The sequence below is a fragment of the Syngnathus scovelli genome, chromosome 3 (genome assembly GCF_024217435.2).
Source record: "Syngnathus scovelli strain Florida chromosome 3, RoL_Ssco_1.2, whole genome shotgun sequence".
In the NCBI taxonomy this organism is placed as follows: Eukaryota; Metazoa; Chordata; class Actinopteri; order Syngnathiformes; family Syngnathidae; genus Syngnathus; species Syngnathus scovelli.
This window is the reverse complement of record NC_090849.1, coordinates 13,910,386-13,936,998: the sequence shown is the minus strand read 5'-3', so window position 1 is coordinate 13,936,998 and position 26,613 is coordinate 13,910,386. Positions and strand designations below refer to the sequence as shown.

General features: G+C 38.1%; 1 protein-coding gene across 4 annotated transcripts; it reads left to right on the top strand.

Annotated features, from left to right (window-relative positions):
- The first annotated feature begins 593 nt into the window (after positions 1-593).
- On the top strand, positions 594-26,526 carry adgrd1 (adhesion G protein-coupled receptor D1). Of its 4 annotated transcripts, none has more exons than XM_049763768.1 (26): positions 594-964; positions 1,066-1,096; positions 1,601-1,717; positions 2,275-2,373; positions 3,875-3,997; positions 4,089-4,265; positions 5,634-5,891; positions 6,754-6,821; positions 7,468-7,614; positions 7,701-7,751; positions 8,611-8,731; positions 8,974-9,081; positions 9,926-10,001; positions 10,731-10,872; positions 18,665-18,738; positions 19,318-19,441; positions 21,501-21,604; positions 22,539-22,650; positions 22,766-22,919; positions 23,839-23,905; positions 24,114-24,180; positions 24,341-24,432; positions 24,514-24,640; positions 24,718-24,759; positions 24,907-24,999; positions 25,079-26,526. In XM_049763768.1, exons 1-26 carry the CDS (start codon positions 911-913, stop codon positions 25,172-25,174), a joined length of 2,724 nt encoding a protein of 907 aa, XP_049619725.1. In that variant the 5' UTR covers positions 594-910; the 3' UTR covers positions 25,175-26,526. The 4 variants fall into 4 exon arrangements, with proteins under 4 accessions (XP_049619725.1, XP_049619724.1, XP_049619727.1 ...); XM_049763767.1 differs by having other exon boundaries at positions 8,608-8,731; XM_049763770.1 differs by lacking the exon at positions 2,275-2,373 and having other exon boundaries at positions 595-964; positions 1,601-1,693; positions 8,608-8,731.
- Positions 26,527-26,613: the final 87 nt, after the last annotated feature.

The following is a 26,613-nucleotide window of genomic DNA, read 5'->3' as shown; positions in this document are numbered from 1 at the left end:
GAGATGACACAACCTCAATCAAACAATAATCCTGATTAAAACCACACCTCCACATTATTTATGAATCTCTAAATGAAAAAAATATTTTCCAATAATACATCGTGGGTTTAGTTGCCATATATACTGAAATAAAGTTAATTGAAGAGACGTGTCAGAAGAGAATGCGCACTAAATAATAGATGCGTGATTCAATGAACAAGGAGGCCACACGGGGTCAGTGTAAGCCAATATATGAAAAGCTAGAAGAATGTGAAATTTTGTGCTCCGATTTTGGAATTACAATTGGAAAATTGTTTACAGTAGCCTTTTTTCTACATGTTTATACCGATAATATTATTTTTATTATATTCCGCATTTTACATATTATAAGTTAACAACAGTGCCCTAAAACGATGGTGGTGATTGTTGTCCGTCTAATTTAATGAGACTAAAACTTTTCAAGAAACAGCAGCTTTAAGTATAAATCTCTACATCCGACGGTATGCTCTGTACTCTATTTGGGTGGTAGTCCATCCCGCCATCCCGTACGTACAAATAACGTCATCTACTCCCAACTCCAACGCCCCTCCTCACAAGTTCCAAAAATTACGTTTTCCCTTCCAAAGTTCAGTCCAAGTCAGTGAGGCTGCACTCCTCGGCACACCAGAACGACTCCTATATGTATATTGGAACAATCGTTACGGATTCTATTTTTTAATTTATTATTATCATTATTACTATTGGACGTTTTTTTTTCTATATAATGAAATTTACTCAATCAAACGCTGTTTAATTTGAATTCTTCTACATTTTGGGCAAGTGCCTCATCTAATGTTTCTTGGAATAATGGATGACTTCTGGATTCGTTTTTACTTGAGGATTTAACTTTATTGGTTTTTTTATACTCTTATTAGTTGTCCCACTAAAAAACATGGCACTTTCTGTGGGAATTCATCTATTAGCAGCTTTTGTTACGTGTGTTAAGGTAAGATATATTCTTAAATGTCAACAGTATTTACAGATGAGCTTGCAATCTTCTCTTGTGGTAAATGTCAACCAGTACAAGTCAGTTTGGTTTCTTTACAGGTTTATGCCCAAGTCGTGCATCACCATCCAGGTAGAAAAAAAGTTCATTTGTACGAGCACATACACATTTTTCTATGTCACTGTTCCGGGGGTTTTGCAAAACCATAGGCCGAATATGTGCAAGGATTATGAGACTAGAAACTTCATCCATCCATTATTCTTATTTTGTTATCAATATCATTATGTAACACTGTTCTCATTAGAGCATCCCAGTTGACTTTGGACAAGAGGAACACATAAACATACAAACATGCACTCTCTCATTCATAGATATGGATAATTAAGTTAACTTTGGAACAGGAAGGATGCAAGATTACTCAAAGAAAACCCACATTCGAGAATTAACATTCGAATCCTGCACAGGAGGGGATGAGCAGAGATTCCAAACCAGAAACTCTTGACTATGTCGTGATGCGCTGTTTTCAATGTTAAAACATTCTCAGAGTCAGGAAAATGAATTCTGATTAATGGGATGCAAAAAAAAAACCCCAAAAACTTTGGAAATTCATGTTGACCCCTGATCTGTTCCTCCCAGGCCTCCAGGTGTTGTCCACAGCCTCACATTATTGGCCTCTTGACGCTGTGGATGGGATCCATGGATTGTGGGACCAGATTGGAAACAGACCAGGTTATGTTAACGGAAATAATATAAGTATGTGTATCCCTGAGGAACCTGTGCATCAGCAAAGTGTCCTTTTCCGTTTGAACGATGCATGACTTCATTTAACTGTTTTTCCAACACAATCATCATTCCTTTTTAAAAATGAGCTGATGTGATTGATCAAAGCTCTTGTGATAAAGGAGATACACTTATGTGATATGCTTGTTTATTCAAATATCTGCTCTACTCAAAGCATTAAAACTATAACGCCAATTCCAAAAAACTATGACAAGTAAATTGATGACATTTGGGTTTTTTTTCCCCGAACAATGGCTATAGCACATTTTAGCTATGGTGTCATGCTTAGTAAAGAGATGAAATTGAAGAGGGATCAGGTATAGACTTGAGCATGATGTGCGAAGCCACTCACACATTGAGGAATGTCCTCATTTGAAGAGTGAATAGATCCAAGTCACTCCGCTCTGCATCACTCTGTCTCATACCTGCACATCATGTCCCTCTCATTGTCTTTGTCTTTCACTGTCTCCTCTGCTATGTGTCCATTTAGGTGTGAATCACATCACTGTCTCTCCATTGTCTCTGTCCAGCTCTCAGAATCCACAAGCACACTGTGCTCCCTTCCTCCCATAACACTTCCTATGTGTATACCAATGACTCTGCCTACACTAACATTTCTGCAACAGTAGGTGAGAATCTGCCCACTGAGACATCCATATGTACTGTGTAACACCCATTGCCTCCTGTTGTCCTTTCTGCACACGCCTCATCATTTCTCACGGTTCCCTTTGTCATGTAGCAAATGTTAAACATTGTTCCTTACACCAACCAACAGTTGTATTGTTGTTAGGTCAAGAAACAGTTGGATAGTGACCGAGTTGAATTTAGTTTGCTTTCATACAAATATCATCACCATGGATGTGAAATAATGCAATCAAAATGTCATTGAAGTGTACACTTTCTGCTTTAATTTAAGACAAAAAATATTTACAAGAATTACAGACGCTTTATGCAGAGGAGAATTTTCAGGGTACCCTATATGGACAACGAGACAAATAATAACAACCACAGCAAACATGGCATATATTTTTTCCCCCTAAATTTATACTATCGGTGACTCCCCACATGTTTATTATTATTATTATTATTATTATTATTATTATTATTATTATTATTATTATTATTGACCATTCAAAAGTAAGGACAATGATTTGCTCTTTTTGGCGATGCAATTTTAATGATTCAAAAAACATGATATTTTGGTAGCTAAAAAGTTTTGGACATGCAAGGATTCTGAAGATGTATTTTTATTACTTGGGTCAATTAATAGGTTGGCATCCTATTCGTTTTGTTACATTTGGATTAAGCTTGTTACGATTTTCAGCTCAGTTTCCATTAGAAGTTACACATTGCCAGGCCATAACGCTGTTCCTTTTTTTCGCCATACGCCTTTCTCTATAGATCATTCTGAAACAAGTTGGGTAGATCTGTTGAAATAATCTAATTCCAGAAAATGTAATGTTAGTCTGAAGCTATTATTCTCAGCTGGTGTGTCAGGACCCAAAAGTGGGTCACTGACCCATTTTGGGTGGGTTGCAGACAGCAAGTAAAAAAAACAATACGTATATCCGTACAAATGTTTTTGGTTTTTTTTTCAGTACAGTGCAGAGGGGCACAATACGGTACATATTAGGAAAGGAACAACAAATGTTTCTTCCTTGTGTTCTCGGCACTTCCTAATTCTGTTAACAAATACAGTAGAGCTCAGCCTCTGACTGATGCACGTATTCAAACTCTTTTGAAACAGTATTTAAAAGTATAATGTGCTGTGCTCGTGTTTTCTGAGGCCATATTTAACCATTGCTTTTCCGTTATATAAAAGCGGGTTGCAATTTGGCAACAATAGGAACATTTGGGTCTCAAAGTAACAGGTGAGAACCACACCAATTTTATGTGGTCATGTTTTTCTGGAACAAAAAAACCTTTCACCCTGGATAGAGATTTTTTTTTTTTAACTTCATTGTGGTGAATAAAGACAAAATCAAAATAATACAATTTTGTAAATACTATGTACAGGAGCAAACAATATAGTTTACTTTGTATTACCTTTGGAAAAACACAATTAATGCAAGTGGAGTGTTGTGATTACGATGCCTAAATGCTTAGGTCTATTCTTGATTTTTGCCACAGATATTGTTGAAGGAATGGTCAACAATGGCATTTTCCTGAATGGAGACAACGGTGGTACCTTTCTCCATTTTGGAAGCTACCAGAACTCTTGCATTAGTGACCCTACGTTGTGTGGCCCTGAGGGTAGGTACTAATAGAGAGGGTGTTAGGCAATAAGGTCTATCAAATCATCTTATTTGACATGTTAGATATTTCTATGTGTCTTCTTTTACAGGAATCACCTTCTCCTTTTTTTGGAAGAACCATGAAGCAGAATCCCGTTTCGCTGTAGCATCCGGAGGTAAAGTCATCTCAAATGGCTTCTCGGTCTACACTAACCCGCTTGGAGGGTATGTGGAGTTCTACACTCGAGGCAACAACCATCGATGGAAAGTCAATATCAAAGTTCCAGGTACCACCAATAGATTGTTGAGTTGATGCAGCGTTTCTTCATTTTCAACAATAAATATTTTATTACTTTCATAATTGCATTGACACTGACAAAGACATAATTTCATGATTACATCACAGGCAAGAACTAACATGAAAATCAAAAAGCCTTGCTCAATAAGATAGCTCAGGCCAACTTTAGACCGTAAATATGAAAGCTTAAAGGTTGCAGTACAGTCATGAGTGTTTATCATCCAGAAACCTGTTTTGACAAAACAGGATAAAACAAGATGGACGTTTATTTTGAAAAGTTTTTCTCTCACAGATATCAGATTTTTTTGTTTTGTGCACCATTGCAATCACATTTCACTGTTGAATAATATGTTGGGTTCCAGCAGCTCAGTGGTCATCTGGTTGTCATCCAGTATGACGTGGACCTTTCGGGGAAAGATGTGTTGTCAAGGGAAAAGGTCTGCGAGTAGATAATAGCCTTCAGGTGTCCTGTGACAGACCTCAAGTGTCACAGTGCATCATATATGTTTTACAAGGTGAAAGTTTAAATGGAAATAATAGCTTGGCAGTGACACCTGGTTTCGATTTTACCCACAAAAGATGAGATCTACTTTGGGTTGACATGTTTCTCAGACAGCTAATGCTGAGACTGAAACTGATGTTGTCAATTAAGTTTGCAGAACAAAGATTGGGTTTATAAAAGTGACTGAACTCTGTAGATAGAGATACTGACAGAATATATACATGACATAAAGTGTTGCAGAATGTAAAAAAAGATCTACTTTTCTAATAATCCACAGAACCTTGAGGTACTAAACAAGATTTAAGAGAGGATACATTGGTATATCTCTAGAGTTCAAATGACTTGTTTGCCCAGTGTATAACTGTTATTTTATTATTCTGTTTTGCTTGAAACTTTTTTGTATATTGTACTAATGGGCAACATGGTGAGCTAGTGGTTTACACGTCCATGATTCGCAGTTCTGATATTAAGTGACTGAATTCCGGCTCTGACCTTCTTGTGTGGAGTTTACACAAGTTTTCTCTTTGCTTGCCTGTTTTTTTGTTTAACATGCTTATCTGAAGTATCTAAATTGCCCATTGGTGTGATTGTGTGTGACTAGTTGTTTGGCTTCATGTGTCCTGTGATTGGCTGGCGACCAGTCTTGGTTGTTGTCTGCCTCTTAACCAAAGTTAGATGGGATGGACGGTTTGATACAGACGGTCACTCTTAAGTATATGGACAATGGATAATGATTGTCACATAGAGCATTAAAAAGGATCAAACGTCACCTTGAGAACTTTCTAACGAAATAGTTTGTGAGAGGATGAATGCTATAGAATTTGAGAAGAGTGATTCGTCATTTTTGTCTCTCAGGGCCTTTTTGGACCCATATTCTCTTCACATGGAAAAAGACAGCGGGTCTGAAGGTTTACATAAATGGCACCTTTACTGCTGGTGATGAAAGTGGCAGCATTTCTGAAAACTACGGCGACCCCTACCCTGACCTTGTCATTGGAACTGGCAACGACAAGACCTATGGCCATTATGTAACAGGAGCCTTTGATGAGTTTGTCATCTGGGAAAGAGCTCTTCTGCCCAGTGAGATCTTTCTCTACTACAGTGCTGCTATAGGTAAGAACACCACATTATGGAAAACGTATGATAAATGTCATCCAGTCCAATTTCAGTTGCTCTAACTCAGAGGTGTCTAAAGATTTATTTATCTATCACTTCTTTGGCAGGGACAGTAAAACATGGTTACAAGCTTGCTTATAGTTTATAGCTAGTGCTAATGCTCAACTTCAGTCCACAGTTGGGCTCTTTCATAACACTGCAGCACAGTATAAAATGTCCGCAAATAGCCATCATTGTAATTGTGCGCATAGTTCTGCCATATAAGTGTTGCTTTAAACAAGCAAAAGTATGGTGGATTGCACGAGTGAAGGTCATTTCATTTTATTTTTATAACACAGGAGGATGGATCTTGAATCTCATTTCAATGGAATAGAGCAATTTGTGTACACATTTGGCCTGTATCAGTCTGAAGATGTATGGCTGATGTTAAAAAATGCAGTCTCTAATTACAGTTGTCATGTAAACGAGCTGTTCAAATAAAAATAATTGATTGATTGAGTTTGTTCTAAAAATCTAAACATTACAGCTTGAATGTTACAGTTACAAAAGAATATTTTGCAATGTTACACTAAATCAGAGGCGAACGCTCAGGAATAGCTCAGTCTAATAAGTGCATCCATATTTAGGCATTTGCGGGTAACTGTTTTTATTAAATCACAACAAAGACATAAAATGTGTCTTGGCCTTGCAGAGAGGCCCGTTTCAGAATATTTTACTGCTCTTGTGAAAATTGTATGCTCGTTCTGAGTACATGCCATTCTTTGCTGCTGCATGAGAAAATCTGTTGACCTCACAGCTGGTAGTCTAGTCAGGTTAAATCTAAATAAATATAAAAAGGATTTTGGGTTGAATTTTCCAGGTCATGCTATAGAGTCTGCCACAACACCGAGTGTCTTCAAAGAACTACCTTTCACTACGACAACTGTGGTAAGTTCATCATCAGCTATTTTATGGGTTTTGGCATCAGCACTGCATGCCAGTGCTATTTTTATAATAATACAAATTACACCAAACAGTGATCTACTATATGAGTCATGAATTAAATTGCACACTCTAAAATGCCAGTTTTATCCTCACAAATAAGAACATTATACTTGGAAAATTGTTGGCAACCACATCCTGACTGGTGAATTTCCACAATAAGATCTTCATCTTATGTTTGCGGCACGTTCCACATCGAGGCTTTTGCTACGTATTTGTTCAGCACGGCATTGCCGTCAAAAAGCAGTCACAAACAGAGAGAATGGTGCGTGGCCGTAGTGTGTAATCTAAATACATAATTGGTGTTGAATTACTGTAAAGAACGATGCAGAGTGTCCCACAAACTAAATTTTCTTGAAAATATTTGCTGTTATTCGTGCTTACTCAAAACATTAATTTTCTTCTATTGACCATGTTAACATCCCTCACTGTCAACTAATGTGCCAGACTACAAAAAAAGCAACAATAACATAATTATGGGCATTTATCTTTTTATTTATTGATCTTTTTGTGTTATGCATTCTATATTTAATTTCAGAGGAACTCCCTGCCCTTGGTAACGGTCTTGTGATTGTAAATGTTGTTTCCTCAGAGAGCCGTTGAAGTGAGTCCTCCTGTCATCAGCAGTAAGCATGAGGTCCGAAGCTCCCAGGATCCCGAGTCGATTCCAGTTTTGGGCTTTCTGAAGGCTCTACCCAATAGGACCATTCCTCATAACACAGCCAGCAACCTCACACAGGTCTGGCGACCGTCCAACACAACAGACAAATTGTCATAAACTGACAATGTGATCTTACTTGTTGTCATTCATTTCGCTGCACGCAGGCTTTTCTCAAAAATGTGGAAGAAGTGCTTTCTTCTCCTGGTCTGCCAGAGGTAAATGAGTTCACACTGTGCAAACATGAAATCACCAAACAAAGCAGCAATGTGTTGAATATAAATTCAAGAGATTTGGGGAGCTTGGTGATTGTTGGAAGACTACGATACGGCATACAAAAACGACAGGCAAGAGAAAGTCGAAAATAGCACTTGTTTGTATAAAACACCTACTCATCGATGTAATATACTGTAAATGTGTGGCTTCATGTGCTATAATTCCTGGCTCAAAAGTCATTCCACATCCAAGCATAATAGTGCCCGAGGAAAGTGTGCGGTTTCAGAACATTGAGTGTTCAAAATAAACGTGCTTGTTTTGGTTTCTGCAAACTGAAACAGATGTTCAGATGGGAGATTGCAAAAGATAGTCGTCAATGCATAGCCTCACCTTCTCCGCTTTGAGAAACATCATTGGTAGCTTTTCATGCAAGGAGTGTTTTCAGTATCCATGAAGATGTGACAAATCATTTTCATACTGAGTGCTAGAAGTACACACAAGGTAGAATTTGTTTGCAAATTCTAAGGTTACTATTTAATACACATGACACATACTGGAGGTATGCCACAACAAACTCAACTGACCAACTTTTTCCCAAATGCACAAAGGCTGTGTGTAGTGCTGAATCTCCCAAGATTTTACAAGCTACTAATTCGCATTTGTATACTGTGTGTGATTACACACATATTGTTAACCCACGAATTAGTCAAGTCATTGACGCTCGTATACATGAGAGGGGGAATCTAATAATAGGCCCTCCTCCAACATGCCACATAAAATCCTAAAATACGATAATGTTTCATACTCTGACATGAACTAAAGCGAGGTTGTAAAATAATGCAAGTTTATGTGATGCAGCAGTCCGGCCCTGTGGTCAGCGGTTTGATCGAAACAGTGGACCGAGTAATGGACCACATGGTGGCTAACTTGGAGCCCAGCCCGAACTCTCTCATCTCCCTGGGAGGAACATCATTTGTTGCAGGTCGGTACCATGTGAAAGGTCCAAAAAGTGACTCACTGTTTGTAGTTTGTGTGGTAAGACAGTTAAGACAAAGGGACATGGAGCATCGAGCTGACATCATTGGTTTGATTATTCAGCAAACGAAAGCAGGTCACAAAAATAGCTCTCCACCTTCCTTTTCACCAGTGTGGGTCAATTTGCCACTAACACAAATGCTATTACGTGCTCTCATGGGTTCTTCTTTTGTCATTGCTGATCCACAGATTATACTTTGATGAAATTGCCCCAGAACTACAATTTGCCACATTACCGCTTCCCCACAGAGGGAAAGAACTACATATCTGTACCCGGGGAGGCTTTCACCATGCAGTGTAAGTGATCTTTTATGTAAAAGTCACAGCTTCATGTGGTTGCGTCGGAATGTGTCATGCACTCAATCCTTCACTGATGTTATTTGCCTCTAAATTACTTTAAGATTTAAAACTAGTGCCATGCTATGGCTTAGAGTGTCAAGGATCGCCTTTGTTCGGCTTTATGGTGTACTGTAGAACTCCAGCTCTGACTTTAAGGCTAGTAATTACTCTTTCATTCAGAACAGCAAGAATAAGAGACAGCACATTTTTCCCCACTTCCCTCTGTCGTTAAAAAGAATGAGACATACGTTTAGGCATGTTGGACTTTATGTATAGGTCACTTTCCCCTGCCTCTACTTGGCCGCACACAAATTGTGTTGACCTACAAAGAACATTTCGGATGGCTTTTGAATTTCACAGTTCAAGAAATACGTAATCCCGCAAGCAAATGTGCGGGACCCCCGTGGTTAGATGTGAACCAAAGTTAGTGAAACAGGCTTAAAAGCCTTTGAAAAGAGGAAAGGGAACATTAAGAACTTCCTGCAGTGCCATTGTTTATCTTAGAGCTTTAAGGTGGGACCATTGTGGATGATATGTCAGATTAGGGGAGGGTGACTCGACCCCCTGCTCTACTGGTGAAGTCATTTTCAGCTCTCACAAGGTTTCCCAACCAGCACATGCACGGCTTACAGACCTTTCCATTTCACTACTGTGCAAATTCAAGTGTTCTTTTTGGAGGCCGGTGTCAGCATACGGCAGCAAAGCAGTGTTAATTAACTTCTCTTCTTCATGAGTATTTTAGCAGCACTGCTTTACATTCTCAGCCCTCACTTACTTACTGTCCTGTTTTTTTTCTCATTAGCTCAAACCACCATCGTTGGCCTTTTTTACCACAACATGCACAGCTACTACAAAGAAATCATCCCCGTCAAGACCAGGTAATATGGAATGCAAATGTTTCTGTTGATTATTGCAGCCAGTTGAGCTTCAAACTTGGTACTTCCTGTGTGTGTGTATGAGGGGGGCGGTCAGGTCCACTGACTCTAAGGCGCCCATGTTTCCTGAACAGCTCATGGCTGGAGTCAGGGTCTTATCTGTCCACTGGCCTATCTTCCATCTCACCACTCAAGCGCCACTGACTGATACACCCTGCTATTAGCGCAACAGCTCCATTACACCAATCCAAACCTTGTCTCACCCCGGTGTGGATTGTTTAATTCCTCCTGAATGTGGCATAACTACGATCAAGCGTTCACTTTTTCCCACAGACATACGTACTTGGTAAATTTATATCGAAAATAGGCGTAATATGTATACAGAAGATCCAGTTTATAATAGACTGTACCATTGGTCACGTTGTTAACTATGGTGAATGATGCTATTAGGTTGAAGGAAAAAAAATGGATTTAAAGTAGTTTGTAAAATTCTTTCTTCAATTTTGATGGTTTTTTTTTCCATTTCATTATGTGCACAAGGAATATAATAATACTGATGATAAGAATAACTTAAAGTGGTGTCTTTGAAGGCAGAATAACTTAAATATACTGTGATTTTCCATTCATCCATCTTCTGTCCTCTTAAATCACTTCCATTTGATCAATTTCTTGGCCTTGCTGTTTTACTGTCAACTTTCCTCATTGAAACCATACATTTTCTATATCTTGTAGGATTAATGAAGCTACTGACTTTAAGGATCATAAAATCCAGGTAGCAAGCTGCTTAATCTCTCTAAATGTGGAGCCATCACCGACCCTGTCAGTCAACCTCTCCGGGGCACCGCTCATCAAGATCGTTCTCAGCCACATCTTGGTGAGAATCAAACATAACACACCAACTGTCATGGTCTCCTTGTTGTTGACTCATGTCTTGATGTTCCATTAACTGTGGGTGAGTCAGTCATACCGGGAAAATGCCATGTTTAGTTTTTTCCAGTTTGGGAGATACAGATGTAGGGTGTGGGACACCCACCTTATCAAAGGGCTATGATTTGCCTGTGGTTACAGTAGATGGACGTCCCTATTTGAAATGTACAAGTTCTATTTCTGGTGTTGCTTTATGCAAGAAGATGGGTGTAAACCACTGACCAAGACTATTGCAACTGGGCATTCGCTTGCACAAAGAGCAAAACTTGTCGTAATTTCCTTCACTTTTCCCTCATGGAGCGGATGGCTTCCAGAGGGCGAACTGATTATGCACATTTGACCTGCAGCCTTATGGTACTCTGAGGGAAGCAGTAAATTTCAGTTCTGAACAACAATTTCCTCACTACTTTGAAGACTGTGCCAGTTTCCACACAGAAACAGATTGAAACTCGCCACAAAAGTTACTTGAAAATGACCATCATACAATATATGGCTGCTTACATGGGTAGAAACGTGATAGCTTTTATCCTTTGCGGTCATTAAAATTAGCATGCTATCTTTTTTCTCATTTAAACATGGTATTTTAATAGAATTGAGGGTTTAAGCCCCTGTACTATAATTCTGCTCAAACCCTCCGTACAAAACACATTCATTTTGGTTGAAGTGATTTATTAATTGTAAAAGGTTATATGGAAACAATTCAGCTTTGTTGAGAAAAATTGTCCTTGATGCGATAAATGTTTACCCTGCAATGACACTATGTTTTTCTGTGAAGCCTTAAAATCATCTGAGATGTTTACCAGACCTATTAGGTGTTTGTATTTTACTGTGGAAATGACCGCTGTGAGACAGGTTACTCATGTATTAAGTATAATGCTGTCATAATATAAATATGCTTTTATTATTCAAACTTAAAACTGGGCCAGTTGTTTTAAATTTAGCTAGCATCACTTCATTTCCCTCACAGGAATGTTGAATAATATTTAATGATTTCAATTTAGCTACTCTGCATTAGGCATATGTTTAGTCCATCGAGAGTTGTTTTTTTTTTTTTGCGCTACAGCACTAACCTGTTTTAGTAAAAGTACAACTGTTTCTGGAGTTACTGATGGACATGCAACCTGCCTTCAACCCAGGAAGGAAAGACAGATCTGAAAGTAGCTCTTTAGATTGCTTATTATTGTCTGCACCTCAGATATTCTCTCGTGGCACCAGCGCACATGTGTAGAGTTTGCGATCTGCAGCTCGTCCTCTTTGCTTATCGTCAGGGAGTTGACAAGCACCCGCGACTTCATTAAAAGGCGAATGAATGTCCATGGAAGAGTATCAGCTTTCTCTTAAGTCTTTCTTGTTGCTATGGTTACAGTTTGGCGGGTTGTCACTTGCATGGTGCATAGGTTTTGGTTCCAAATGTCATCAATTTTCCTTATCAGACTCATGTCAGGACTGAAATTACTTTAATGTCGGTTGATGGAATTGCCAACCTTGAGTCATGGCAAGTGTGACGCTGAATTCAACACTGAAAGTTTGGTGACCTTGCACTCTTTGATTGATGTTACTGTAACAGCACAATGAGGTCACGCCATTCCCGTAAGGGTCATTCATGCATTGCATGGCACCGGGCTGGCTAAGTTTAGTTCCCAGAGAAAATGTTATCAGGACTTCAGGAGGCCCACATGCTTTCTCACGCCACTCAACTGAATGTTGATTAGAACCTGGCACCATCAGAGATTTATTAGCGCTGTCTGACTTGTTCGGATGGAGGTTGGAGTTGAGGAGGTGGGGAAAGGAGAGTGGGAGAATTTGGGCTCTGTGGTTAAACATTAATGCTTGAGTAAAATTACTGACACCTCCTGGACGTCTTATTCTCCTCCCTAAAAGCAGCAGGACCAAGTAAATAAATGGAAAGACTTACGTACTTCAATAGCAAAGAAGATTAATGGGGTCAAAAAATGAGAGGCTCGGAAAACCAGATTTTGATCCTGTCGTGTCGGAACAAATGGTGACAGGTAAAAAAAGTTCAGATCAGCATCGATATGTCCAAATGTGAATTTGTAATTTACCTACACTAATGTGGAAAAGTTTGCTTTTCTACTTGGTTTTCCTCATAAACCTTTTTTGAGGGGGTGGCACGTTATTATATATTTGAGCCAATAAAGCCCACTGCGACGTCAATGCCTAATACAGAACACATTACTATGACAAATAGGGGTGGAGCTAGTCACAAATAAAAAAAAAAAGCTACTGTGAACTACAAAGCGCACGCGAGACCCCACAAACACAGTATGGATTGTATTTTTCCTTGTGGAGGCAGCACTTCATCAATGGAGCTTTATTACACTTGTAAAATGAGCGCTCCGATCTAATTGTAGATTGCAAAACACAAATCCCTTTATGTAAATTACATACAACTGTTTACTGCTGCTTGTTGAGGCTCATCCGTCCTCTTCATCATTCTCCTAATAGGAAAAGAAGTTACCATTTCAAGGTGAACAAAACATAAACATCAAATTTTGAGCAATCATTTTATCATTGAGTTAAAATGTCTTAATACGTTATCAAACAAATATAAAATGATGATATTTTGCTAAAATGCTGTTTAATTTTAAGAGCATGAGCTCAGTCAGAAGAAGGCGGTTTGAAAGTAAGCTTCTTACCAACAATGACAATTTTTCGGGTACTGCCCCTGTTACAAGCGCCGCAGTGGCCAATCCAAGGTTTCTGTGAGATCATGGTGTACGATTCCATATGTTCCTTATTCTCAAATGACTCTGCCGAGACTCAATATGGCTCTACTTACAAAAGCCAAAGAAACATTACACTGGTCACTTATGAAAGCCCATGGGAATTAAAATGAATGCATTGGTGGGAAAGTAAAATTTTTTCATACAAACTTTAACTGTGCAAGAAATTACAAAATAGGATTGACCCCCCAGTTGTTTTATTTTGCCAAAGTTTCCTTACTCACGGCATTCCTATCAACACTTCTTGTTTTGAGTGTCCACTTCAGAGACTGAGCCATAACCACAGCTGTATGTCTTATAATGTATCCCTTGACACAATGATCTCACTCGGGACTGCGTGAATTCAAATTGGAAGTCCATATACTGTATGATGATTAAAAAAAAATAGACATATTGCATCAGTTGAGCTGACCGGGATTTCATAAAGTCTTCAAGTGCTTTTTATACAAACACCACAAATGTTTCTCAATTGCCACCTGTTATTGTATTTAGTAGACACATATCATTGCACGAACTAACCAAATTCTGCCCATATTTTTGCAACACAATTGAAATTTGTGTTGAAATGAGATTGCGTGATTGTTTAGTTTAGTGTTATTAATGAAAAACCACTTGGACAGACATATAATAACTGCAACAGATACCACAAGTTCACACAAATAGCTGCCAAAAATAAAACGTTTTATCAAGATTCATCATTTCTTCTACATCCAGAAAGAAATGAATTACTGTAGATATAACACGAGACCTTTAACCGAGATGGGAGCTTTGGGACATATTAAATGGGATTTTCCGTGTTGAATCTAAATTGCTGCCGGATGTGCAATCTGTCTGAGAGGCAGATACAGTTGTGATATTTTCGAGTTGTGTTCAAGATGGTTTATGATGTGGAATTGTTTTTCGGATATTAAACAGTGCGGCCCAATTACAAATATAATTATGTTTCGAGAGCAGAAAATACTGTAAAGATCACGTAACTGACCTTCGGTCGACAAAAAAATAAAAATAAAGAATTTATATACTATGTGTATTTGAAGTTTCCGCTATTGATGGCTCAGGTTTCAATTGGCCTCAAGTTGGTCAATGTGTTAAGACTTTAAGAGACATTTATTGTCACTTTGGATACTGAGAGGTTTTACCAAAGCCAATCACTGGCTTTTCATTCTGCCAGTGGTCTGACCCAGATTCTGGGACATCTTTGTTATACGTTACTATTGCTAGGGTGCAGCAATCATTTGACTGCTTTTGTTGTACATTACTGTCATATTATTTATCGTGCTCATTGCACAGTATTTCTCACCCAATTGCATTATACATGTATAGTCAACAAATACAATATGTTAGCTACCACTTTTCCTCATTGATACAGCTGCTTGGTTGACAGGAACAGTTTTACCTTTATTCTCTTATATAGTATACCTAAGACATTTAAATGTAATGCCCTTTCTTAAACCACACGTTTAATGTTCTAAATGTATGGTTCTCTAGGTCGGTGAACTGCTTGACGCCAGTCAATCAAAAGACATACACTGGTAATTCACATTCAGTCACACCTATAGGCGAGGTAGAGACTTCAATTAATCTAATGTGAATGTTTATTATCAAGTAGAAGGTAGGCCAAGGAAAAACAAACCCCATGCAGAAAAGCCCCAAGTTGTTATATGAAACTTTTAAATGTGAATCAGATGAGCAAACCACATGCATGGCACTGATATCTCTTTGGAACAAAATACATTTATTTTTTCTCTGTCCTGTTTATCCTCATGGATGATGTGGCTTTAAAACAATAGTCATTGTTAAATTTGATTTTTTTTTCTGCTTTTAAATTGAAAAGAGCAGTCAAGACTTGATGTCAAAGTAACAGCTGTAGATATCACAACAAAGACAGCAGAGAAGCTTTAAAAAGCTGTTTGACTCAGATCGAGCGTCTTCGCTTTCCAAATCTTCTCTATTATTATCCTGTCACTCATTAATGTCGAGTCTCTTTTTCATTTTTGGGTTTTACAAGGCTCAGAGGAATTTCCACAATGGTGTTTGCTTGCCTTCTGTTGTTAATAAAGACTTGGAGCAACCAGCTGCACTCTTGGCTGGGCGCTATTGAGGCCTTATAGGACACCCGGGAACAAAGTGGTGTGCTCGGCCAGATCTCTAAGCGCATTTTAACACTCACCAGTGACTTTCGAAGTCCTGCATCTTTCCTCGGATAACAACTCCAAACCACATTCTGGATCTACCACAAGCAGAGAGTTGCTTGAGAGAAAACTAAGCCAAGCCAAGCTGCACATGTAGTAAAAGAACAGAGGGGTGACAAATTAAAGGCGGAAATGTGAATACTTTGATATAAAAATAATGAATAAGGATGTTTCCAGAGAGAACCCTGAATGGTTCAAGTTGTCACAATGGGTGGAGTGGGAACAAAAGTAAGAGCAGACTTACAGGAACTGAGAAGTGACTGTTGATTAAAATAACAGGAAAATGAACAAACAAACACTAGCAATAATCAGTGGGAGGAACAAAGGAAGCTGGACAAGAGCCAAGGAGTGAATTGATAAAACATAACCAGGATGCATCACTTTCAACAATCAAAGTGTAAACAACCAAAGAACTTGGAAGGAGTAGGAAAAAAAAACATTGAAATCACTCAAGAGTGATATTGTATCATCCAAAAAATGTAGTTTCAACAATATAGTGTATGCTCCTTTAAATTCAGTCACACAACATATGGTAAATCAAACCATTTAGCCACATTTTTTCATGTCCATCCATTGTCTACATATGGCATGTGATCATTCAGGCCGAGGGTGAACTGAAGCTGCTCACTTTGTCGGGATGGATCCGGGACTGGTTGCCAACCAATCCCAGGGCACTTCTTTAAAATCACTAATTAATTCGTTTATCAAAATTAACAATTTATACCAAACTATAAAGCAACAACAAAAAAATGATACATATATTTTTTTTAATACAAACCAGCTTCTGTGCTTTCCAATTTGTTTCAATGTAAAAAACAGTTTTGATGGCGTAAAACCTTATAAATCCTATTTATTTAAAAATCTTTGTTGACTTAATGCCACCTCAATACCAAAATGTATGCAAAACGTGATGCATACCCTTCACACACATGGCAATAAAACAATAAACTCATTGAATACAATACCCAAATAAAGATAATGTTAAGATATTGATGTCTTGAAATGTATGTTACCATCTATGACAGTTTGTATGACTACAATCTGGGGAAACTACAGACTAGTGACCAAGGGAGCAAACATGAGCTCATTTTTGCTCTGGCGTTGCACCACAAGTGGAGAAAAGCAGAGAAACAGATGCTCATTTTCAGATTTTTTTTTACTGTTGTATAAACTATATTTGGATTTTAGTTAGAAAAATAAAAAAATAAAAATAATCTAAATTTTCTTTACACATATACTCATTTAGCTCTGGAGCACATTCAATGAAACAAAATTACCCATTTCAAAAGAATACATTTTAGAGACAAAAATATATCATACTGTCAATTTCCAAGGCCCATGCCTAATTGTTGATATTTTGGCATTTTGAAAAAAAAATGGTTCTCAACAGTGAGGGAACATAACTGTACCAAAACCATATGCCACTTGACCCACTGAAGCTGTTCTGGCAACTCACGGTGACTTGACACCTCTCAAAGTCACTGAACGTTTTCTTTATTAAGTCACACTTTTTTTATGTCTGAGCTTGAGTATGATTCATGCCAAGACTTTGATTGTTGTGGACACTTTCCCACAAGGAATGCTTTCTATTCAGTGCTTGGTTTGCATAATTAGCCTTCTTTCATTGCACTGCAATTGCGGAAAACAAATATAACACAATAAAGTGGCACTTACAAAGTGCCAATTACAGCCTGGCTCTCCTAAGTGTGATTTTATACACACCAAATACAAAGGAGGAGCAGATAAAAATCTCAGTAGTGCAGTCAAGTGAAGCTCCTCAAAGCTTGCTCTTATGGTCTAATAAGCCAAATAAATATCTCTCCATGTAATCTTGAGGGTCACACTTGATCAGAACAAACATAATGAGAGCGAGAGTGGTCCCGCAATGAAGTCAAGGTGTTGCGTTATGCGATGAAATATGAATGAATCACTGGACTAACAGGCCAGAAAATGGTCTGACTGTCAATTTCGCTCTGACTTGCACATTTCCATTAGGAAATAGTGCAGACGCAGTTCATGTAATGATTTGACACTTGAAAGCAGGAAGAGGTGAGCAATTTCGGTCTACATGTGCGGCCTGCTGAGTAAGAGTTGCGTTTTGACCAAAAAAACAAAGTCGGTTGCTGCGCACCATCATTAGGTCACTGTCTTTGGGGACTACAAATCTTTGAGTTACAGTTGTTTTGTAAAAAGTGCATTATAATCTATCAGCATTTACTTTTTCACTATTCTGGTTGTTGTCACCTGAGTGTCTGTCATATCAAGTGTATGTCTGTCAAAAAATACAAAATACAGTTCCCCCAGGTTAAGATGTTTTAAAAGTATTAAAACAAATTCAGTCTTTATTACAGAAGTATACGCTCATGCTGAAAATTGTAAAAATAGTTCACTAGACGGCCAACTCAGTCCCCAGACTTTAACCCTATTGAAAACCTTTGGAGTGAGCTATAGTGAAGAATGCAGAGTAGAGGACTGGAGGATTTACAGAGATTGTGCAGAGAGGAATACTCAAATATCTCTATTTGTATATTCTCCCAGCTTGTGAAACATTAGAAGAGAAGATTAGCTGCTGTTTCTGGCAAAGTAATGATGTCAGTGGTGCTAATTATATCTAAATGCGGGATTCTGAATAAAATACACCGTGTACTAAAACGAAGGGCAGTGTACTTCATTCGTACCTGGGTGGAAGTATATACTGTAGCATATGGTATGCTGTGTTCGTTTTGTTATGCTTATGTTAGTTTTTTTACATGTTACAAGGCAAAAAAAAGCCCTTTTAATAGTCATATATCTATCTTTTCAGAGTGAAGAACAGAAGGAACAAGTGTTAAATCAAACCAATAAAGTCTTCCTGTACTGTGCCTTCCTGGACTATAGGTGGGTTCATGTTTGTGACTTGACATGTTTGTGATTTGCATGCAGTATTTTTATTTTACAAGAACATCGAATGGAGTGTTCTGATGTGTGTTTTATAGTATGTATGACTTTGTGCTAAACATACTGTCGCCAGTAAGTCTTGAAACTGTGCATGCATTATACCTTAATTGTAACCATTACTAATGCTAAAACATTCCAAATATATTAGTGGCATAAGCATTGTGGTGGTTTGTTGCGCTGCTCATACATGATTCATGAATATGGCCCTGGTAAATGGAACAGTATGATTTTTTTTCTTAGTCAATTTGCCACAGTTTCCACACGTTGAAACAAACCACTGCTCTTTTTTTCTTTGGGAGTATGTTTGTGTCTTCTATTTTGTCTGACTCTCCTTTGACCCTAAAGTTAAAAAAGAAAAAGTGACCACAATGGGAAAGTGCCACAGCGAGTTCAGTGGAGATAATTCTGTCTCAGAATGGGTCACTGTGTTTAATCTACGCAAGCAACAATATGTCACATAAATATGTTTGATGGTAGTTATTTTTGTATTGTAAGTAACAGAAGGTCTTTTTTTTTCAGTTCCAAAGAGGGCATTTGGTCCAATCAAGGTTGTGTGCGTTCAGAGGGAAACATGACATACTCTGTGTGTTTGTGCAACCACCTCACCAACTTTGCCATTCTTATGCAAGTGGTTCCCTTAAAGGTATGGGCTTTAGTTCTGAACATTTAAGTCCCTTAAGTTAAGTTTGGTGTATCACCAGACCAGTATCAAGTGGCATCCAAATAGGTCTTAAGGAATTCTGCCTTTGTGCCCTATTTTTCAGAACTCTAAAGACAGAGTTGACTTCTTGCATGTTTTAATTTTTCTTTTTTTTTATTAATGTTGCAGTTATTTATTTATTTATTTATTTATTTATTTATTTATTTATTTATTTATTTATAAATGTATTTATTTATCTAATTTTAAGCACACATAAGCAGAGATAAATATATATAAATATATATAAATATATATAAAAATATATTATATAGTATATAAATACAGCATGACTTTTTTATTTTAATTCTTTTAATCAAAATTCTAATCATTGATAAAATAACAGTGCCAGTACACTGTATATGCTTTCATTATATTCAATTACAGTATAACATTTTAATTATTATGATTATCTTTCTGTTATGATGAAAACAAATCATGTTTCTACTGTATTATTGTGAGGCATATAATGTCACTTTCAATGTAACTTTAAATAACCATATGTGGTTTTTGGGCCTGATAAAAGGCAACAGAGCAACAGTTGCATGCCGTGTTCGCTTGTCGACAGCGCAAGGATGTAGATGAAGAGCAGACCTACATGCATGTGTTTGGAAGATACAAACACAATTCCCATTTGAGAGAGCTAATGCAAATCAAAATCTGCTGCACATTAGCAATTTTTAACCTAATTAAGCAATAATATGTAAACATACTACAACGATAGCCAAAAATGAATCAGTTCCGTTTCGGTCTAACTGGAACCACACGTAGTCCTCCCTCTTAGTGTTTTGCTATCTGAGATGCAAAAAGCCTCAGAATTAGGAGGAAAGTATGTATATTGTTTGACTGACAGGCGGCCGGGGTGGGAAACGAGAGACAAAGTAAGCACAGCGCTTGCTGCAAATCACGAGCAGACAGTTTTGCTGGCAGCAATGTTGAAGGATAATGATACACGTCATCCCCACAGCCTTTGCAGGCTTTTGCAAATTTTGCACTGTTATCTCAGCTAGTAACAGCGCATTTACAGTATGTAGAACAGATTTTCGAAACTCTTAGGTTTGGAGGTCGTGTGCGATTCAGTTAACTTTAGTTTAGTGACTGATCTTCAAGGCCCATTTGCTATCATGAGCAGGCCTACACAATCACTTTGTTGATTTCACTGCTGGTTTTCTACAGAACTACTAGAGGAAACCACCATTGAATGTGGTTGCTTGGGTCACTGCAACGGTCAATGGTCTAGCCCTCAAGACCACAGTGACTCAAGAAGCCCACTGATGGACACGAAAGTTTACCTATCAAACTATGTGGTTTATTATGGCAATCACATTCAGAAACTCATTTCCAACCTACATTATTTCTTTAACTATTTGCATCTAGTGAATGCTCAAATGCCAACACCATGTACAGTATGAGTGACTGGAGTATGGCCAGTAACTCCGCTTGTTCATTTTAAATAGAGAACCACTCAGCGGTCCAGTACCATATTTAAATGTTGAAGTGTATTTGATGCTATTCTTTCCCCTTAGTCACTCTGTAATTTGCGGTCTGCCTCATCCTTCAGCTGCAAGGGAATGTACCACATAGACTTTTTGGGGATGTCTAAGACTACTCTACTCTGGTAATGACAAGGCACATATGAAGACAGTTAATAAACCTCTTGAAATAGATCAGACTCTAAAATAACATTTTGCATGAAGGCCTACCTCAATGTATGAATGAAGGAGTACAACGGTGTCAGTATTCACTAAAATTCACTCATTGCACAACAATAAAGATCGATATTTTACTGTACTCTCACAGAGACGAGGCAATATGCATAAGTATGTGTATTATGTACTTTAAATGATTGACAAGTTGACGGCCGTGATCATTTTTTGTAGAATGGTAACCATACCTGCGAAAGGAATTCCAACCGTTTCGTTGATTTACTGACTTGTCAACAAAATGCTGTCATCAATTTCTGATGTAGCGCATTGTAAATCAGTGCATGCGTCTTTGTGCACAGCTCTCCACGGGCCACCGGGTGGCACTGTCAACCATTGGCTATGTTGGATGCTCTATTTCCATTTTCTGCCTGGCCATCACTCTCGTCACATTTGCAGTCCTATCGTGAGTATCATTATCATCACTTTGAGATTTATGTATCTTTCGTACACTGATGTGTGAATATCGCCTCATGCAAATCTCCACTTTTAATCACTTGGTTTGGGTCACATTTGCACCCGATAGCAAACTTATTTTAGTACATGTACGTACATACAGTGAAGGTAAGGTGTGAAATTGTGACTTTAAAAAAAAAAAAGATTTTATTGTATTGTATACTATCCAAATCAGAATATTTTTAACAACTCGGGGTATGTTGCCATCAGTGACACAATATAATGGAGAGCAAAGTCAAAAAAGAAGAAAAAAATCAAACTGAAAGATTTGGTGTTCTACAGCTCACCCATGACCTTTAATACCTACTGTTAATATAAATACCTATCTTAGTGTAGTGTTTGGTGCAATGTTAAGAATATAAGTGTCAAACCTACATGAAAATGGATAATCCATCCATCCATCCATCCATCCATCCATCCATCCATCCATCCATCCATCCATCCATCCATCCATCCATCCATCCATCCATCCATCCATCCATCCATCCATCCATCCATCCATCCATCCATCCATCCATCCATCCATCCATCCATCCATCCATCCATCCATCCATCCATCCATCCATCCATCCATCTCTTGATCGCCCCATCTGTTTGTTGACCCATGCATCCATTCAATTTACTTTATTAAAATTCATTGAAATTCCACATTCTTCTTGAAAAGTGTGCAAATGGGATTCGAATGCAGCTCAATATTTCCTTGCATGTGTGAAACAATTGCCCAATCATTGCCCCCAAGAGCAGATGAATGTTTAAATGTACAAAAGTTTGAACAATGAAGGTCACATTTTCTAGTAAACTATGAATAAGACTATATTCAACACATTTTAATATAATTTCATCAACAATTTGAATATCTGACATCTCTTTCTGCTGCTCTGCAGGTCAGTGAGTACCATTCGGAACCAACGCTACCACATCCATGCCAATTTGTCTTTTGCCATCCTTGTGGCTGAGATTTTGCTGCTCATCAGTGCCAGCTTCGACCCAGGAACGGTAATTATTGTATATACAATTTTGGTCACTTTGGTTGGTCACTGTGACAGTCTCAGTGATGATGAGACAACAAAATGACATTTTTTTTTACCAATATTTATGTGCCCTTTGCCAGCTGCCTTGTAAGATCATGGCGGTCCTGCTTCACTTCTTCTTTCTGAGCGCATTTTCCTGGATGCTCGTGGAGGGCCTCCACCTCTACAGCATGGTGGTCAAGGTGTTTGGTTCTGAAGGCAGTAAACACATATACTACTATGGCATTGGTTGGGGTAAGTCAGTCATTAGTGAGTGCGGATTCACTAAACTGGTGCCATTCCATTATTGGCTGCACTTCGAATGAGTCTTCACATCAAGTCTTTACTCTAAATGTGATTTAACTATTTTACTCATCACATATTAGAACTGAAAAGTAAATAACTGCGTTCATGTTTCAGTGTACATCTGTTTTGAATCGCATTCCACAGTATGAGTTGACTCTCCGGATCTTATTCTAAAATAAGATTCTTGGATATTTGTCCTGTATACCATTGCTGCGGCTGAATGCCCCCTTCCCCATGTTGAACCAATTAGTGGCAACATTATGCTTTTTCCCCTATTGCTTCATTTATTCCACCCTAGAGTAGGTCTTTTTATGTGGTCAAATGTAAATTATGCTTAGAAGACTGGTTTGGGAGTCTACATCCATTTACAATGTGCTTGCAGTATACGTAAACAGTGCATTTCATTGAGGCTGGAGGTTTTATCTACTTCTAGCGCTATTGTTTGAACCTGGTGTACTGTACAAAAGAACCTTTGAGCCTGACAATGAGTAACAGTTACTATATTGGACATTATCTTCGATGACATAACAATCAATAGGGTCATAGTGCCTGTTGACTAGTTAATCATATGGAATTAGAACTTATTGTGCCAATCTAAATACAATTCTGTGCCATCACCATGATGTGTGTTAATCAGTAACTGGAAATAGTTCCTGGAAAATACACAAGTTTATGACTATCAATACAATAGTCTTGTGCAGGGAAAGAACAATATGAACAGTGTTAAGCAACATAACAGTTATGTATTTGCCAAATAACTGTCAATCCTGATAAGATTTATTTTAAAAACTATACTTAATGATATCGTGAGTACATGTATCAGAATTTTTAAACAGTTAAAGGTATATTTTACTTTTTTTTGTACTAGGCTCTCCACTGGTGATCTGCGTGGTGTCAATGACATCAGCTTTGGGCAGTTATGGCGAGGTTGACAAGTAAGTGTAATTTGCATGTAAGATGGAAAAACAAACGTCACTGAATAACACAGAATTTAATTAAATACTCCATCGTGACTTAGTGGCATTGCATCATCATCATTTGAAGGCTGTTGAAAAATTGCTTCTTACACAGAAACACTCTAAAATAATAACATATAACAAGGCAAAATAACATGCCAGGTTTCCTCTGCCATTGCTTTCTCAGCTGCTGGCTGTCCCTGAAAAATGGAGCCATCTGGGCCTTTGTGGCACCCGCTCTGTGTGTCATTGTGGTAAGTAAGTCATTCATGTACATGTTTTTTTTTTTTTTCATCTGGAATCTAAATTTGTTGTAAAAATCTTGTCTAGCCCAGCTAGTAGAAACCAGTTGTCATTTTCTTTCCTTATATAGTGTTTCTTAATCTCACTTGTTATTTCCTCTCTGATTACCAGGTAAATGTTGGAATTTTGATCTCGGTAACCAGAATAATATCTCGTATCAGTGGAGAGAATTACAAAGTTCATGGGGATGCCAATGCAGTCAAGTGAGTGTGACTCTGTTCTCCATTAAGATTTTCTGTAGTTATTATCAAACTACTAACTAAAAATGTGGTTTGTCCTTTAAGGCTGACTGTAAAGGCTGTGGCAGTGCTTCTACCTATACTTGGCATTTCCTGGATCTTTGGAGTTTTGGCTGTCAACACGCACTCTTTGCCATTCCTTTATATATTTGCAATTTTCAACTCTTTGCAGGTAAATCGCTTAACTTTCCCCCAAAGTTTTAAAGTTAAAAATCCTCCTAAAGTGACAACATTCTCCTTCCTTTGTAGGGTTTCTTTGTCTTTTTGTTTCATTGTCTCCTTAACTCTGAGGTATGTTGCCCAATATGTGAAATGTTTTGGTCATTTTTGTGTTTTCTTTTGTTAAGCCTCGTGGGAGGCAAATCTCCACACACCCTCAAGCAATATTGAATTTGGCCAGAATGTCCAATGGTGTAATGTTGTGTCCTCTCTCTGTAGGTCAGGGCTGCTTTCAAACACAAGACCAAAGTGTGGTCTCTCACCAGCAGCTCTATGCGAAACGTCAACGTGAAGCCCTTCAACTCTGACATTGTGAGACCTTGCGTGCAACAGCTGTGCAACTGTTAACTACTACTTGAGCTAAACACTCTCCCACTTTTCTCTCTTGTAGATGAATGGAAACAAGGAGGGTGTATCCCCAACTAAGATGAACACATGGGACAAAAGCACCAACTCGGCCAATCGTATTGACCTCTCGGCAGTGTAGACCACCGCCTTGTCAATGCGTGGACACTTGTCGAGAATGACATGCAATGACCTGAGTATTTCCACGCTAGTTTATGTGATCAACACCCAGCTCAGTCAAGTGAAAGGAATGCCAAATGGGATGATGTGTAGCTCCACCTTTAAAGACAAATTGACTCGCCTTAGGAGTGTCTCATTAATGACATTGCGTTCCCGCCGATCGGGTTCAGTGAGGTTTCAGTGATACAGCATTATTCAGTTTCTGACTCGGATACTCTGTGCAGCAGAGTGTCTATATTTATATGTAGACTTGTCTATATGTTCACAGCAGTTTATTTGGCTCACGTTTATTTCCAGTTTCTTGCAGAATAAGATCTCCTGGTTTGAAATGTCTTACTTTAGTCAGATGACAACAGGGAAAGTGACCTAATTAACTTTGTCGTTAGCTACCTTCAAAACAATAATAACATGTCACTTTTGGAGATGTTACAACACAGTCAACTGTAAAATAACACACCATGAGTCTGCAGTAAAATGAATTACATGTTATGAATGATATATTTATTTTGCGATTGGAACATCTGTGTCATGTCCTTTACGATGTGTAATAGCTCAACAGAAATCCTGTCTATGCGTCTTTTGTTTGCATTCTTGAAATGAGCTGATTGGTATTAGCAATACCTCACATCTTGGCAAGATGCAGTATGGTATGTTCTCTTAAGAATAATGAATGATTGTGTGTTTTGGACACGTTTCTGTGAAGTTTTACAAAGTCCTGACCTATTTCTAGGGTGATATTTCATACGTTCTGGGTTGAAATTGAAATAGTATGTACAATGGGTGGAACGGTGGATGACAGGTTAGCACATCCACCTGACAGTTCAAAGGTTATGGGGTATGTGGAGTTTGCATGCTCTCTCTGTTCCTGCCTGGGTTTTCTCCAGTTATTCTGGTTTCCTCCCACATTCTAAAAATATGCATAGTGGGTTGATGGAGTAGTCTAAATTGTCCATAGGTGTGAGTATTTGCCTATTTGTGCCCTGCGAGTGGCTGGAGAAACCGTTCAGCCTCTCGACCAATGTTGGGATAGGCATCCTATAGGTGGATGTCTACAACATAATAGCAGGATTGTTTTTTGTTCATAACTGTGAGAATGACAGGAGATGACATGTACATGTCATTAATCTGAATCAACACTGTACCAACAACAGAATAAAAAGAACGGATTTTACTGTAAATCTCTAAGCAAACACTCACATGTCAGATTTGATTATTATTGTCATTCAATTTTGTATGTGACCTTCATTGTTTTTTAAATGATGGTACTATGGTTTGTGCGTTCAAATATCTTTATTAAAAATGTTTGAGAAAAAAGCTGTGCCTTATTCTATGACCAACAAAATGGTAATAATTAACAGTATTCTGATTTTTGTTATAGTTTGATCAAGTTGCCCTTACCAA

What these genes read in the sequence shown, in the direction of transcription:
- adgrd1 (XM_049763767.1), top strand. Translation starts at nt 911, where the DNA reads ATGGCACTTTCTGTGGGAATTCATCTATTAGCAGCTTTTGTTACGTGT. An exon ending in AGTCAATATCAAAGTTCCAG is followed by an intron (nt 4,266 to 5,633) that starts GTACCACCAATA and finishes TTTGTCTCTCAG; the next exon opens with GGCCTTTTTGGACCCATATT. An exon ending in GGGGATGCCAATGCAGTCAA is followed by an intron (nt 24,433 to 24,513) that starts GTGAGTGTGACT and finishes TTGTCCTTTAAG; the next exon opens with GCTGACTGTAAAGGCTGTGG.